General features: G+C 38.4%; 1 protein-coding gene across 1 annotated transcript; it reads right to left on the bottom strand.

Annotated features, from left to right (window-relative positions):
- Positions 1-5,516: 5,516 nt before the first annotated feature.
- Positions 5,517-12,537, bottom strand: drg1 (developmentally regulated GTP binding protein 1). Its single transcript, XM_077242973.1, has 9 exons — positions 12,342-12,537; positions 12,003-12,126; positions 11,687-11,862; positions 10,739-10,808; positions 10,432-10,601; positions 9,563-9,693; positions 9,314-9,481; positions 7,919-8,041; positions 5,517-5,909 (listed from the first exon to the last, which is right to left on the bottom strand). Exons 1-9 carry the CDS (start codon positions 12,378-12,380, stop codon positions 5,810-5,812), a joined length of 1,101 nt encoding a protein of 366 aa, XP_077099088.1. The 5' UTR covers positions 12,381-12,537; the 3' UTR covers positions 5,517-5,809.
- Between the last annotated feature and the right edge of the window lie 861 nt (positions 12,538-13,398).

Below are 13,398 nucleotides of genomic sequence, written 5' to 3' on the forward strand. Positions count from 1 at the left end.
TCCTCATGGAACATGATCTTTACTTAATATCCTAATGATTTTGGCATAAAAGAAAAATCGATTATTTTGACCCATACAATGTATTATTTGCTTTTGCTACAAATATACCTGTGCTACTTTTGACTGTTTTTGTGATCCAGGGTCACATAGACAAAATTGACTTTTTTTGTTTGTTTTTAGACTTTATTTGTCCCCATAAGGCAATTGGTTTTGCAGCAAGATAAACACAGGACAGTCACAGATGCACAAATACAAGACAAAAACAGGCCCTGGATATAAAACAGAGTATTGAGAAAAATAAATGTGACCAATAAAACCATTGTTAAAATAACATCTGACAATTCATAATAAAGCAACATTTCCATAACCATCCCTATTTCAGCAGCAACATCATCAAAAACAAGCAATACTATACATATTATAATAGTAATAACCCCATCACTATTTAATAGTTATAGTCTGTCTACTCCTCCGGGCTGAATTAATGAACAAGATGGCTCTCGGGACAAATGAATGCTTGTATCTGTTATTCTTCACTGGAGGTAATCTGTACTGAGACCCGGAAGGCAATATCTGGAACTCAGAATGAAGGGGGTGGGAGCTATCAGAGATAACTGCATTGGCCTTCCTAACTACCTGTCTATCATACAGGTCAGAGAGGCTACTCTGCCGGACACCTATAATTTTAGTGCTGACCTTCACTATATTGGAGAGAGACGTTTTGGCCTTGACAGTGAGACTACCATACCAGCAAATTAATGAGAATGTTAAAACAGACTCAATGTATGATTTATAAAAAAGGGTCATGAGAGTCTTATCTACACGAAATTTTGACAGTTTGCGAAGACAAAACAGTCTCGCAAACTTCGCATAATTGCAAAGCAAAGCCCTGGCTACACCCAGCAGTGTGTTCAGCAAGCTTTGCAAACACTACTGCCATTTTCATTGGCTGGAATTCTCTGGTAGCATTTATTGATGGACATATTGTGATTGTAATACATCTTTTTATACCGCTTGACAAATCAGCTAGTGTTCATACGGTGCTATAAACAATGCGAGCTGCTCTCCTGTAGAGGTTGAATCTCAAAGTATTAAATAAAAGATACTTGTGCACAGACGAACCGATGACACAATATCCAAGCAGAGTCCTTTACTTTGAAAGTGACTCGAGCTGAGCAGTGCAACCTACCATGACCTCTGACGGTAAAACAGAGTGGTTCATTCATCTGGAGACTGACTGTAAATGCTGCTCTCTCTGCAGTGAGCTCCACCCATCATGACCTCCCCGATTTCATCTAAGATTGCATTTACTCCAAGATTTACATTACTAAAGCCTTTTTGCCCAGCTTGTTTCAATATTGAAACGGTGGCTGTCAAATTTATCCATACATATTTTAGGATGAATGGGGATGCAGCTAGACTTTGGCAGTGCAATTGCCTTATTCATACCTTATTTTCAAACAAATTGTAAAATTAAAATAAAAGCAAAAATCTACTATTAAAAACACTCTCCATGCGGATTCGGGGGGTGGGAGGTGGGGGTATGTGTCCCCCCGTATGTTTATATGATTATGGCACATATTTTTCTAAAAGGAAATTGAAAATACAAAGAGAGAAATATGCCAAGCCATGGTATCAGCTTTGTTGAGGAAGTGCTGGTTGGCAACAGAACTAACACTATTTTGACCACACTGTCACCATTTCCACTCGTTTCTTTTTGTCCGCTAAAATGATCATGTCACACTCAACAAACAAAACAACACAAGGGATTTTATTCTTTAAAACACTCTTGTTTGGGACAAGAACATTACACTTCAACAGACTTTTGCACAAGGTTTGATTCTTTAAATTGTGGAAATTAACAAAAAGTAAGAAGAAAAACATGGAAGAAAGTGCACACAAGTCTCCAAAGTGCTTGGCACAACCATGGACAGAAAGGGAACTGCATGGTTAGATCAAGCACAATGGTGTCTTGCGCAAAATCGTAAAGTCAGTAGAAACTCGTCCAGGTTCTGGATCTGTTACAAAAGACAAGATAGAATGTTCCATGGACATTAAAATGCTGTTCAAAATCATGCCGATTACAATAAAGGATGTCTGGGAACTGGTCATGGCTCCAAGTCAAGGTGGAACCGCAAACTCATGGATCACTGGTTGAAGGTAATTCAAAAAGACCATCAAAAGTTGTCATGAGGAGTCTTCTTTGGCCATCCTTCGATGTTGTATCTATTTTAATAAGGACTGTATTAGGGTTTCCGAAAACTGGAAGACACATGAAATTGAGAAGAGCAGGAGAAGTGCTGAAAAGGTGTTTGTGATAGACTGCGACTAAGGAGGTCTGCAAAATTTAAAAAAAGAAAAGATTACTCATAGGTCACGTTCTCACTGCAGAGATTCGTAGGCACCGCCCTTACTGCGCAAAAACTGCGTCAAACCCCACCCTCTCCGAAAATCGTACACGTCCCTACTACCTATGCCTGATGACCAGTCAACAAAACTGTCAATTTTCAAAAATTTCAGTAAAATAGTGACATTGAACTCAAGAGAGCTCCAGAAAGGGGGTTAACAAACGAGAGTGGTTTGGTAATTAAATGAGTTTGCTGTCATTCAATTCTTCAGAGGTTTTCAGAAAATCTATAGAAATAGAGTTTGTTGGAGCAAAGGTTGTCTTGTTAAGGGACATCAATAGCTCCCCAGCTTCTTGACTTGCCCAAATTAACTGCTCTAGGGGGCAAATAAGAATAAACTACTAATGTCGCTTTCTTTCACAGCAAGCCAATGTTATCTATCCCACAGCAATTGGACCTTAGGTCTAATTCTGAACTTGATACTACAAAATCTCTTGTGGTAAGGTTTCCTAAGGTATCCCGGAGTATCCCTAAAAAAAACCTGGCTAGATTCTGTCCATTTATCTGGGTGGTAATCACATTACCCTCTTTCTTGCCATGCCCCATGGGACATCTTAGTGGGAATGGGAAGGAAGGGTGCGCTAATCAACTCTAAATGTCGGACAACTGAACCACTTATCAAGATGAAATGGAAGGAAACATTTTCAAGGATGATGGTTTGGGATGGTGGTGGAGAATGGAGGGTGAGGACCAGAAAGAACAGTTGATAAAGAATGAATGGATAAAGACATCGTCTATGCCTATATTCTTCGACAAATTTCATGGTACATTTGGTGTCTCACTGACCCGTGAGTCTATCCTATAAGCGTGTTACAAATTTAAAGCAAACACTACCTCTTACCTAGTTGGTTCAGAAGCGTATTTCGTCCCCCTCTCTTGCACAAGGAAATCTGTTACCTTGAAGAGGACTTGTCCAAAAGGTTTAAAACAAATTCCTAGAGTGCACTAAAACTGTTCTAAGGAATTGTCAGAGCACCTCTGTGAGAAGAAAAGAAGGAACGGTTAAGACATTCAACGACTTGGCGCATAAAGGACTCTCACCTCAATCTTGCAGAAGACCATCTACAAGAGGTCTTGTAGAGGATCTTCCAACAGGTTCCCAGAGAGGGAATCTTCATGCAGAGACCAATGCCTCTTGCTCTCGACTCATCGGCGACTAAGACCAGCTGAGGGCGAGGAGGAGCTGCTGTTCTGAGATGGGCGTCTGGACTGGACCTGTTAGCCAGACTGAAGGCAAATTGTCCAGGATGTCTCTCCTCCAACACCCCCATACTCCGCCCCTCCCTCCGCCTTGCGGAGGGGGGGGGGTCACACAATATCACCCAGGATAGGTGGTTTGCCGAGGAGAAGTTGGGTGGTGTGGGCCAGGGTATGTGTCATTGGGAGGGGGTAGAGGGTCCAGCTCCGCAATTCATAAATATTAATACAGAGTCCTCCCTCTTGAGGAGGGGGCAAATTCTTTAATTTTGTTAGAGGGGGAAGCGCTTTATTCACTTAATGGCTTTTATTAGTGCCCGGACTTCAACTCTTTCATTAGCTAAAGTGCTGCTATAATTTACAGGGGAAAGTGCAGCAGGGGGAGATGGGTGGGGGAAGGGCGGAGCTTGATGGGTGAGCACTGGCTCCTCTACCATTGGCGTACGTCCCTACCATCTTAAAAAATAAACTCGAATCAATGCCTGAATATGCCTCCATTTCATCTCCATGAACCCAATAACCCCACCAGAAGAAACGAACGGCAGACTAAAGCGTTTGCTGATGCTGCGCTTTAAGTTCTCAATGATAACATACTGCATCTTTCAATTACACTTTCTTTGAGAAAATTATTTATTGTACTGTCCACATTAGCTATTGTTTTGCGAATAGGGTGACTGGTATGATGCTTTTTAATCAGTCATTTTGAATGGAAAAAGACCAGACCTGAATAATTTTGGAGTGTACACAATTTTCCAAAACAAGAATACCAACGAAGCATTCAGTGCATCCCCATTTTCTAGATGATCTGAAAAGGTAGATCATTTTGCTGTTTAATCTCAACTGATTTGAGAAACGATTTTGCACTGGCACAGCTTAAAGCAAACTGCCCAATAACTAAATAGAATCTGCAGTGTGAAATATATGTAAACTTTTGTAGTCAACACAAGATGGACTTCTTTAAGGATACCTCACATTTTAATTAATTTGTTGTTTGTGATTACTAAATAAGCAATGTAAGAAATTGTTCTATACACACTCTCACAGACTCTCATAATGAGCAATTACCAGCCAAGGAACATTGAAAATCATAACATAACTTGAAAGGTGTATTCACTCTACAATTTTGTAATTTTCATGAGTATTCCAGGTCTGAAAAATCACAATTTAAAAGAAACTTATCCAAATACACTTGCGAAAAGAATTGCTTTTTATTGTAGTTTTGTTGAATTTCTATTAGCTCAAATGCAAAGGCAACAAAAATGCTTTTTGGTTGATTAACCTTTGAGGCAGCTTGCACCCATCACACATTCATAATGTCAAATGTCCCTAGTGAGTGGGGCGATTTAAGGGCATCAGTGCTTCTGACGGGGTGTGTATCATTCCCCGTCCGTTTCATCCGATAAGTGGCCTGGTTATCCTGAGTGATTGATTGTCACAGCGGGGGAGGGTTTTGTGTGAACACAAGACTACTGGATTAAACCATATGAAGTGCTGGTTACTAGATATCTCAGTTGATTTTTTTGTTATATCTCAGTTGATCTGGTAAACAATGCTGACAATTCCACAAAAAGACTTGAATCAAATGTTTTGTCAAGTATTACTTCAATTAGCTCATTGTTTCTGCCTTAAATTATTACATTGCTTAAATACTTTTTTTTTTTGTTGCATAAATTATTGACTTGCACATTTCATTTGTACATTTATTTTAATACATTTTTAGGTAACTGTGATTTGTATATGTACATTTCTGAAATACAACTTAGTTACCTCTAATAACAGATCACTTTAAATTGTAATGTGGACTCATGCATTTTCTGTAAAGCTGCTTTGAAACGATGTATATTGTGAAAAGCACTATACAAATAAATGTGAATTGAATTGTCATGAAAAACAGTCACATTTAGACATTCATGGATTTTTATACTAGGGTTTTATTGAAGTTCACTTTGTTTTGCAGCCCACATTAGCACTTATTCTATAACTGCATTCAAGCCATTTCCGATGCCGAAAAAAGCTAAATCCATATGAGAAGACATATTATTTAATATGCTAAATGAATTTTTGTGATTTACAATCATCCTTATCCAAGTCCAAAAATAATATGAAAGAAACAACAATGGTGCCATGGGAACCTTCGGGGCATTTAGAAATGTCTTGTTACTTCTTTTTTGAAGTGTAATGATCATGCAAAGCATCAGAGTCCTTTATTTCTTAACCAGCTGGATTACATCCTCATCTTCTAGCACATGGTCTTTTCCGACTTTCTGTGGGTTATGCTTCACTGACGACCCCCACACCAATGCACTGCAGAGAGAAGAGAGAAATGATGCTAGTAGGCACGTTTCAACACAGTAGCATTTTACTAAATGTTTCACATAGAGTTTTAAATCTTCTTTCATTGACAAGGGACAATTTTAAAAATCTGCACCAAATTCATTCTGACAGGTTATAAAGTCTTGCTAGTTTGGAGAGTCACTTGAAATGAAAAAACAAAACAAAAGCGCACATTAAAAAACTTCCTTACTTACCGCAGTTTCAGGTTCTGCGGTTACCATTAATGAGAATTAAAAACTGTTACCAAGAACTTGAACTAATTAAATAGAAAATAAGAAATTAAATGATATACAAAAAATGAATAGCCTAATAAACCATACATTAATAGGGGATCTCCTTTAAACAGTGCGAGTTGTACAATAACTGCAGTAACTATTGGCGCTTTTCCACTACATGGTACGGCTTGGTACGGCACAGTGCGGTTCGGCTCGCTTCGCTTTTTCACTGCGTGGTACGGCTCGGTTCGGCACGGCGCGGTTCGCTTTAGCTCGGTTTGCTTTTCCACTGCAGTTAGTACCGCTTCAAAGTGGGTGGGATTTAGACTGATCGTTATAGTTTATCCGCTCCTCAGCAAATAACGAGAGGAAAGTCTGCACTTAGTCCACTGACCACGATTCAGCCATTTCTTTTTTTGGAAGTTTTTTTTCCTTTATTTTTTCTTCAAGCAAGTCAAGCAGGTGCTACAGCTGTGTCAGTTACTGGCTATTTAAATCTAGCGGGTTTGATGTCTCGCAAATACAATGACGCTGGTAGTGACGATTCTGTCTGACCAATCAGTGATCTGCAGTGTTTTCACGTTACATGTTAGTATCGGTACGGTACGCTTGGAACCTCAACAGAGGTGGTACCATTTAAAGTGAGCCGTATTGAGCCGAGCCGTACCGTACCATGCAGTGGAAAAGCGCCACAAAGTGAGCCGTATTGAGCCGAGCCGTACCGTACCTTGCAGTGGAAAAGCGCCACAAAGTGAGCCGTATTGAGCCGAGCCGAGCCGTACCATACCATGCAGTGGAAAAGCGCCAAAGCATGCCGTACCGAACCGTGCCGTACCATGCAGTTGAAAAGCGCCATATATCATTTTGGCAAAAAGAAATTGACATCTTTGAAAGGCTTCATAAACCAAAAAAAATGTAGGAGATAAAACCATTTAAACTAAATTGTTACACTTTTTGTGTTCGGGTCAGTTTTAACCCGAAAGTGAAGTGTGGATTTACACATGAAATTATGCAGTTTTTTTTTTTTTTAAACATTAGGAGGGTTAAATTTGACATTGTTATCTGATTCTGTCCCTTTAAAAATCAGTGTTGCAATTGTTAAAGTATTAATTGAAATAAATAAAATGTAAATTTTAAATGAAAAACCTTTAGTTTAACTTAAAATACTAAAATTACTAAAACTAAAAAGCTTAACATAAATATAAAACACTAATACAAATGACAAGCACCAAAAAATTATTAAAATATAAAATTAAAATAAAACTGAATAAAAAAACTAATACAAAATACAAATATTATAATACTATATTAATAAATAGATATTAAAATTCATAACAGACTAAATATAACAATATATCTAAAGGTTAGAGATATGTGATCAATGTGTTTTCTTTTCTTCTTTTTTACCGAAATGAAGGGCTCTTATGCAGAATTTAGGAACAAGGTCTTCCCATCCAAAGGAGGTAACGTAATGTACACTGTAACCTTGGAACTGAGTTTAAGATACTGTGCTCATCATGTGTGAGAAATAAAGATACCCAGTGCTGCCATTACATCAGAGCCATTTGCTATCAACACAGATGAAAAATGACGCACATCATAAAAAGGAAATAAACACTTTCAATTTGACCAGACTAAGTTTCAAAGCAATCTTAACTGAGATGAAAATCAATGACATCACTAGTTCCAGTCCACTTGCAGAACCCCCCCCCAAAAAAACAAAAAAAAAACAAGAGCCTCCTTAAACATTTTAAAGTCACTTACTATTTAAACTCTTTGATGAGGTTTTTGTGAATCTTTAAGCAGAAGTCCTCAACAGCTGTCTTTTCATCTGGAAGCACTACAGGTGACGTGTAATCAGGAAGCTGTCCTTTCGGCTTTGTGTAGCTGTGAAATATCAGTCAGTGTTATTACACATTATGAAGTGGCTTTATGATACATAGTGCCCATTGTAAAACATTAAAATAAATTATTCTGCGTTATGTTGCTGCAAGTTTCACACAGGCAAAAGGACGTTTTCACTGAAAGTGACATTTCAGTAGACAATGTGTAAGAGCTGACCCCTAATGTTCGACTTAACGTTAGTCAACGAGAAGAGACTTAGACGACCAAGATTTTATTACCCGGGGGGGGGGGGATTGAAACTTGTGAGGGACAGATCATTCACGGCGGTTCTTTGTGGTAGGTCTAATTACAGTATGTCGGGCAGGAAATCCAAACATTCGCCTTTCATCCATCAACCTCAAATATGGCTCATCATTTGAAACATGCAACTTTACACAGCTGCTTGCTCTAAGGTTAACCTTGATTAAATGTGCGCTACTATTAGGCGCATATCCGAGTGTTTGTGCGGAGTGGGAAAGCTGAAGTATAGCAGGCTAACTGCATGACATGGAGGCGCCAGCGCCATCACTAGCATTTTTTTCCTGATAACAGCGGAAACGGCTCATCATTTTTTGTTATGCATAAGAGTAATACATCATTTGAAACGGAATGAAATGAACTAAAGTAGGGCGGCACAATTAATCACAAATTCTATTAAATCGCACTTAAACCGATTTGGCCTATCGCGGTTATGAAATCGCAAAGGATGCGATTTTTTTTTATGCGCAGCTTGTCATTGATGTACGGCTCGGTAAATGCTGCTCAATCTGAAAGCACTGAGTTTGAGTCACTTATAACGTGCATTTGAAAAAGCAACACGCATCAAACAGCTTTCCAAACATGAGAAGCATTTATGAACCTCGTACAACAAAAGACAACATTTAATAACATGCTTTTACTCTAAACTCACTTCATAACAGTTGAGCACCCTTCTGTGAGATGAGGCTTCTTACATAGAATAAGGCAGTCGTGTGTTTAATAGTCATGTTTAATCAAAGCGTTTCAATCTTCTGTTTATTCAGCTACAGCGATGATGCCCTATAGGGATTTCCTGGAAGGATGTGCATTACCTACTTCTGCGGCAGGGCATATTTGCCGTGTCTGTGTGAGAGCAGCACTACAATATGTACAGCAAATCACTTATTTTCACTTTTAATTATTTTTATTAGTGCTTGCAAAGTACCCGCTCCCCCCTAAAACAAGTTGTTCAAGCCAAATTCTAAACATGCAATCCCAGAATGCATTGCAACAAGCTCAGTGGAACATGTAACTCACATGCGCACTAGTTGCAGGTAGTCCCAGATCCTTTCCAAAAGGTCGTCAAAGTTCCAGCGGTGGTGAGCTGAGATTGGCACACAGTGAGGGATTTTGTAGATAACGTCCAGCTCCTCAATAGAGATCTGGTCGATTTTGTTGAGTACGTAGATGCAGGGGATGTAAACCCTAGAGGAGAATAACCAACATGTAAAAAATCTCTTCTGAAGTGAGAATGACTGAGGTTGGATGATGTGAGTATGGTCCTACCGGTTTCCCTCCACCACGTCAATGAGGTCGTCAGCTGTGGAGTCGCTTCGTAAGGTTATATCAGCGTTGTGGATCTTATACTCTGAAAGGATGCTTTTCACAGTCTCAGCATCCAGCTCACTTTGAGCACACTAAAACATAAAAGCATGACGACAACTGTTAACACAACTGATCTGATTTATAACATACACTAAGAAACAATGCAAAAGATGGAAAGGAAATGGTTCATAATGAAGAAAAGACTTAAAAAAGTAAATTGCTTTTTCTAGTATTTAGAGTAAACTTACATTTAAAAACATTTAGAGACATACAAATTATGTTCCTGTCATAAAGAACTGCTTAAAATCAGCATGAAACCAAAATTGCTGCCATCTTTTCTTCTCTATTGTGATCTATATTGTGAAAAGGCTTATCAAGCGGAAAGAAACTTGATTTTGTCCATCAGGAATTGATTGGCACATGTCGTTTGCTAATTGCTATGATCTCATGTGAGTGACAGGTTATAACAGGGAAGATATTATTTTTATAATATAAAAAAAATGACATGAAAGGATTAATCTATTATAATAGACACCGCAATATTGCATGATAAATACAGATTTTTGTATTATTATTCAAGTACATAACTTATTAGCATTTACTTAAATTACAATTACTATTTATTAAACCAGGAACAAAGTCAAAGTGTTTAAAAATGGAATAAACATTTATTTCATAAAATAAAAACCTTTGATTAATATTATATATACATATTTATACTTTGATTATATATATATATTTTTTTTTTTTAAGTTCATTTTATGCAAGAAAAGTGACTTTAACAATGCTTTTATAAATGTATGCGGGTTAATAGCACACTGAAGTCGTACAGTTGCAGTGAAGTTGATTCCGCCCTTGTCTTTCTTCTTGAAGCCAATATTTGGTGGTTTCTTGTTGAGCCGGATACCAAAACCTTCCAACTCATGTTCAATGAGCTTCTTGTGTCCGAGAGGCTTCAGGACGTCCAAGACGATCAGGATAAGGTTGCAAGTGCGAGCAACTGTTGGAAGGAGGTAAGATTAGGGAAACGCTAAGATCGGTGAGTGAGCGTAACTGGTACTGAAGCACACTTAAAAAGAAAGAAGTGCACTGAAAGTGTCTTCACATAAGTCTGTGTGTTAATGGTTTGTTACCTACCAGCAATGACTTGTCGTCCTCTGCCCTTGCCATCTTTGGCCCCCTCAATGATACCTGGGAGATCCAGAAGCTAATAAAACAAATAAAATGTCAAACTTTTGAATGCCTCATTTATTTTAGTCACTCACCAAAATTGTGAAGATTTGAAAATCCACATTCCAGGATGTTGAAGCCAAGGGAAATATATTAAATACAGCGTATTGCACTGAATCTGCACATATTTTGCTTACTTGAACATGCACGTCACTATGCAACAAATAACGGCGCGCTTCTTCATTTGCATTGAAGCAATAGCGAAGATAAAAAAGCATTTGGTTAACAGAAAAGACATTGTTTTTTCCCCAACAAACTACATTATTTTGATGTTCTTTATACTGTATTGATCTGTCCACCTAAAATACATTTTGGTCGAAGGGATCACGGTGAAAAAGGAAGGGAGGAGATGGCTGGATGACAGGTGACATTGTTTGAATATGAAATGAATATATGAATTACAAACTTATATATTGATAGATATAGCCTATATATTTACAAGTTGTGACAAGGTTAACCTGGTTTATTTCTTTACGGTTCTGAATGGCCAATAATTAAAAAATGTAGCAGCCAAATTGGCCAGTGAGTGAAAAAGTTAATTTCAAACCCAGTATCCTTTTAAGCTTTAATATTGTCATAATGTACACACTGACGGTACCCTGCATAGTTTACAGCATTAGTTGACATGAAACTTTTTCCTTGAGAAAAATTAACGTGTACTGTATCTCATGTACATCCAAATGAATCAATACTACTGAATCGAATTTAGATTGTTATCGAATCACAAGCTTGTGAGTCGAAATCGAGTCGAACTGTGAAATGCGTAGAATACCCAGCCCTACAGAACACACTATTAAATATCACAATTACAATCACTCTGCCTGGCATATGATAAACTTGTGCGATGAGTTTCACCTGAATTTTAGCTCCTTTATAGCGGATGACTCCTGGTACAGTTGTCAGTGTGGTGAACTCATAGGCAGCCACCTCAGAATACACACCAGCCAAGTTACTCAGAAGAGTGGATTTGCCCACTGACGGGAAGCCCACAAACCCAATACGGGCATCCCCAGTCTTTGCCACATCAAATCCTGAGGGGAATATCAGGTTAGTGAAAAAACAAAGCAATAACAAACCAGTTTAATCACTCAGGACCCCCTAATTAAAACATGGACATGAAGCTCCCGAGACAAGATATTGCAGGATCTGTGTGTGATGGAGCAGTACTGACCCTCTCCAGTGCCTCCTCCACTGCCTCCTTTAGGAGTGATGAGCTCCCTCCTCAGTTTGGCTAATCTAGCCTTCAGCAGGCCCAGATGATGAGCTGTGGCCTTATTCTTCTGAGTACGAGCCATCTGCAGGACAGGCACTTTATTAAACCGCACATTTACCATGACAGTGTCAAGACAACAAAAACATTCCACCGCTTTCACTGTTATGTGAGATTTAACTGCTGGGTTTATTGAATACCAGGTTAATTTCATCAAATACAGCAGGATTCACTATTGAATGGCTTTGGCGCTAAAGTGCTAACGGCTATTTTCATACATTAGTGTAAATCTCAACCCACCTCGTTCTCGATTTCGGCTATTTTGGCGAGCAAACTCATTTTAGCGTTGGTCCTTTCAAAGCCGTTACTTGAAAAATAAAAAGTTGATGTTACTTATTTAGTTACTAAACGTGTTGGCTCGTAAGCACACCGTTGACATGCTTTGCCATGAGTTGTTCACGCCAGACGCCACGCTCTATTCTCGCGATATTTTGCCTCTTCTCCTGCCTGACAAAAGGGCTCCGCCTACTGGACAGGAGCGAATACTTTCCAGAGATATTTTGGAATACCAAGCATAAATGTTGTAAGACTGGAAACACTGGAAGAACTGCCATTTGAACTGACTCTTGTGCACCATCGAGACGCAAGTCTCACCCCAGAATCATTCTAATACATCTTTTACATTGACCCCCCATTCTCCCCCACACACTTCTTTCCTCTCATGCTGAAATAATCTGAAATTCATCCAAAATATTTAGAGTTTTAATGTGAACAATTATCATACAGTTTTATACATGTTTGGTATAATTTGAAATGTCTCAGTGCGACTGGTAAATGTCTCATTCCCAAAGAAGTAAACCAAAAGGTAATAAAGTTCTTAAGAGTTTAGAAATATCTTGAAGAGTGTGTCTTACAGACAAATGGTCAGAAGGTGTTAACTCAATGCAAATTTCCAATGTTCTCAAATGGTTGTTCCCCCCCCCCCAGTGTGAACTCATGTTTATATTTGAAATGAGGTCTGTCTATATAATGAAACGCAACCAGAGCTCAGGCCCTTTCTGTATCTCAGGTCAGCCGGTGAATGCCTAGACTTTCAGCATTCATGTACCTATTTCCTAATGTCGGGTTTGCATCTTTTCTCTTTATTCCAGAGCATTTGATGTTATTGTATTGATTATATTTGAACTGATTATAAAAATTGGCATACATTTACCTGACATAATAAATTATTACATTTGATTATTCTAATTGACTTTGACATTATTTTCATTCAAGAGTTTAAAAAGAATAGTAAAACATTCGCTCACACTTAATGATGCACAGATATAATTAAAATCTTTTCATTGATGGAGTCAAA

The sequence above is a fragment of the Siphateles boraxobius genome, unplaced genomic scaffold, assembly GCF_051911475.1.
Source record: "Siphateles boraxobius isolate OS27281-9 unplaced genomic scaffold, OSU_SipBor_1 25, whole genome shotgun sequence".
Lineage (NCBI taxonomy): Eukaryota > Metazoa > Chordata > Actinopteri > Cypriniformes > Leuciscidae > Siphateles > Siphateles boraxobius.

What these genes read in the sequence shown, in the direction of transcription:
- drg1 (XM_077242973.1), bottom strand. Translation starts at nt 12,380, where the DNA reads ATGAGTTTGCTCGCCAAAATAGCCGAAATCGAGAACGAG. An exon ending in TGGAGGAGGCACTGGAGAGG is followed by an intron (nt 11,863 to 12,002) that starts GTCAGTACTGCT and finishes TATTCCCCTCAG; the next exon opens with GATTTGATGTGGCAAAGACT. An exon ending in AGGACGACAAGTCATTGCTG is followed by an intron (nt 10,602 to 10,738) that starts GTAGGTAACAAA and finishes TCCTTCCAACAG; the next exon opens with TTGCTCGCACTTGCAACCTT.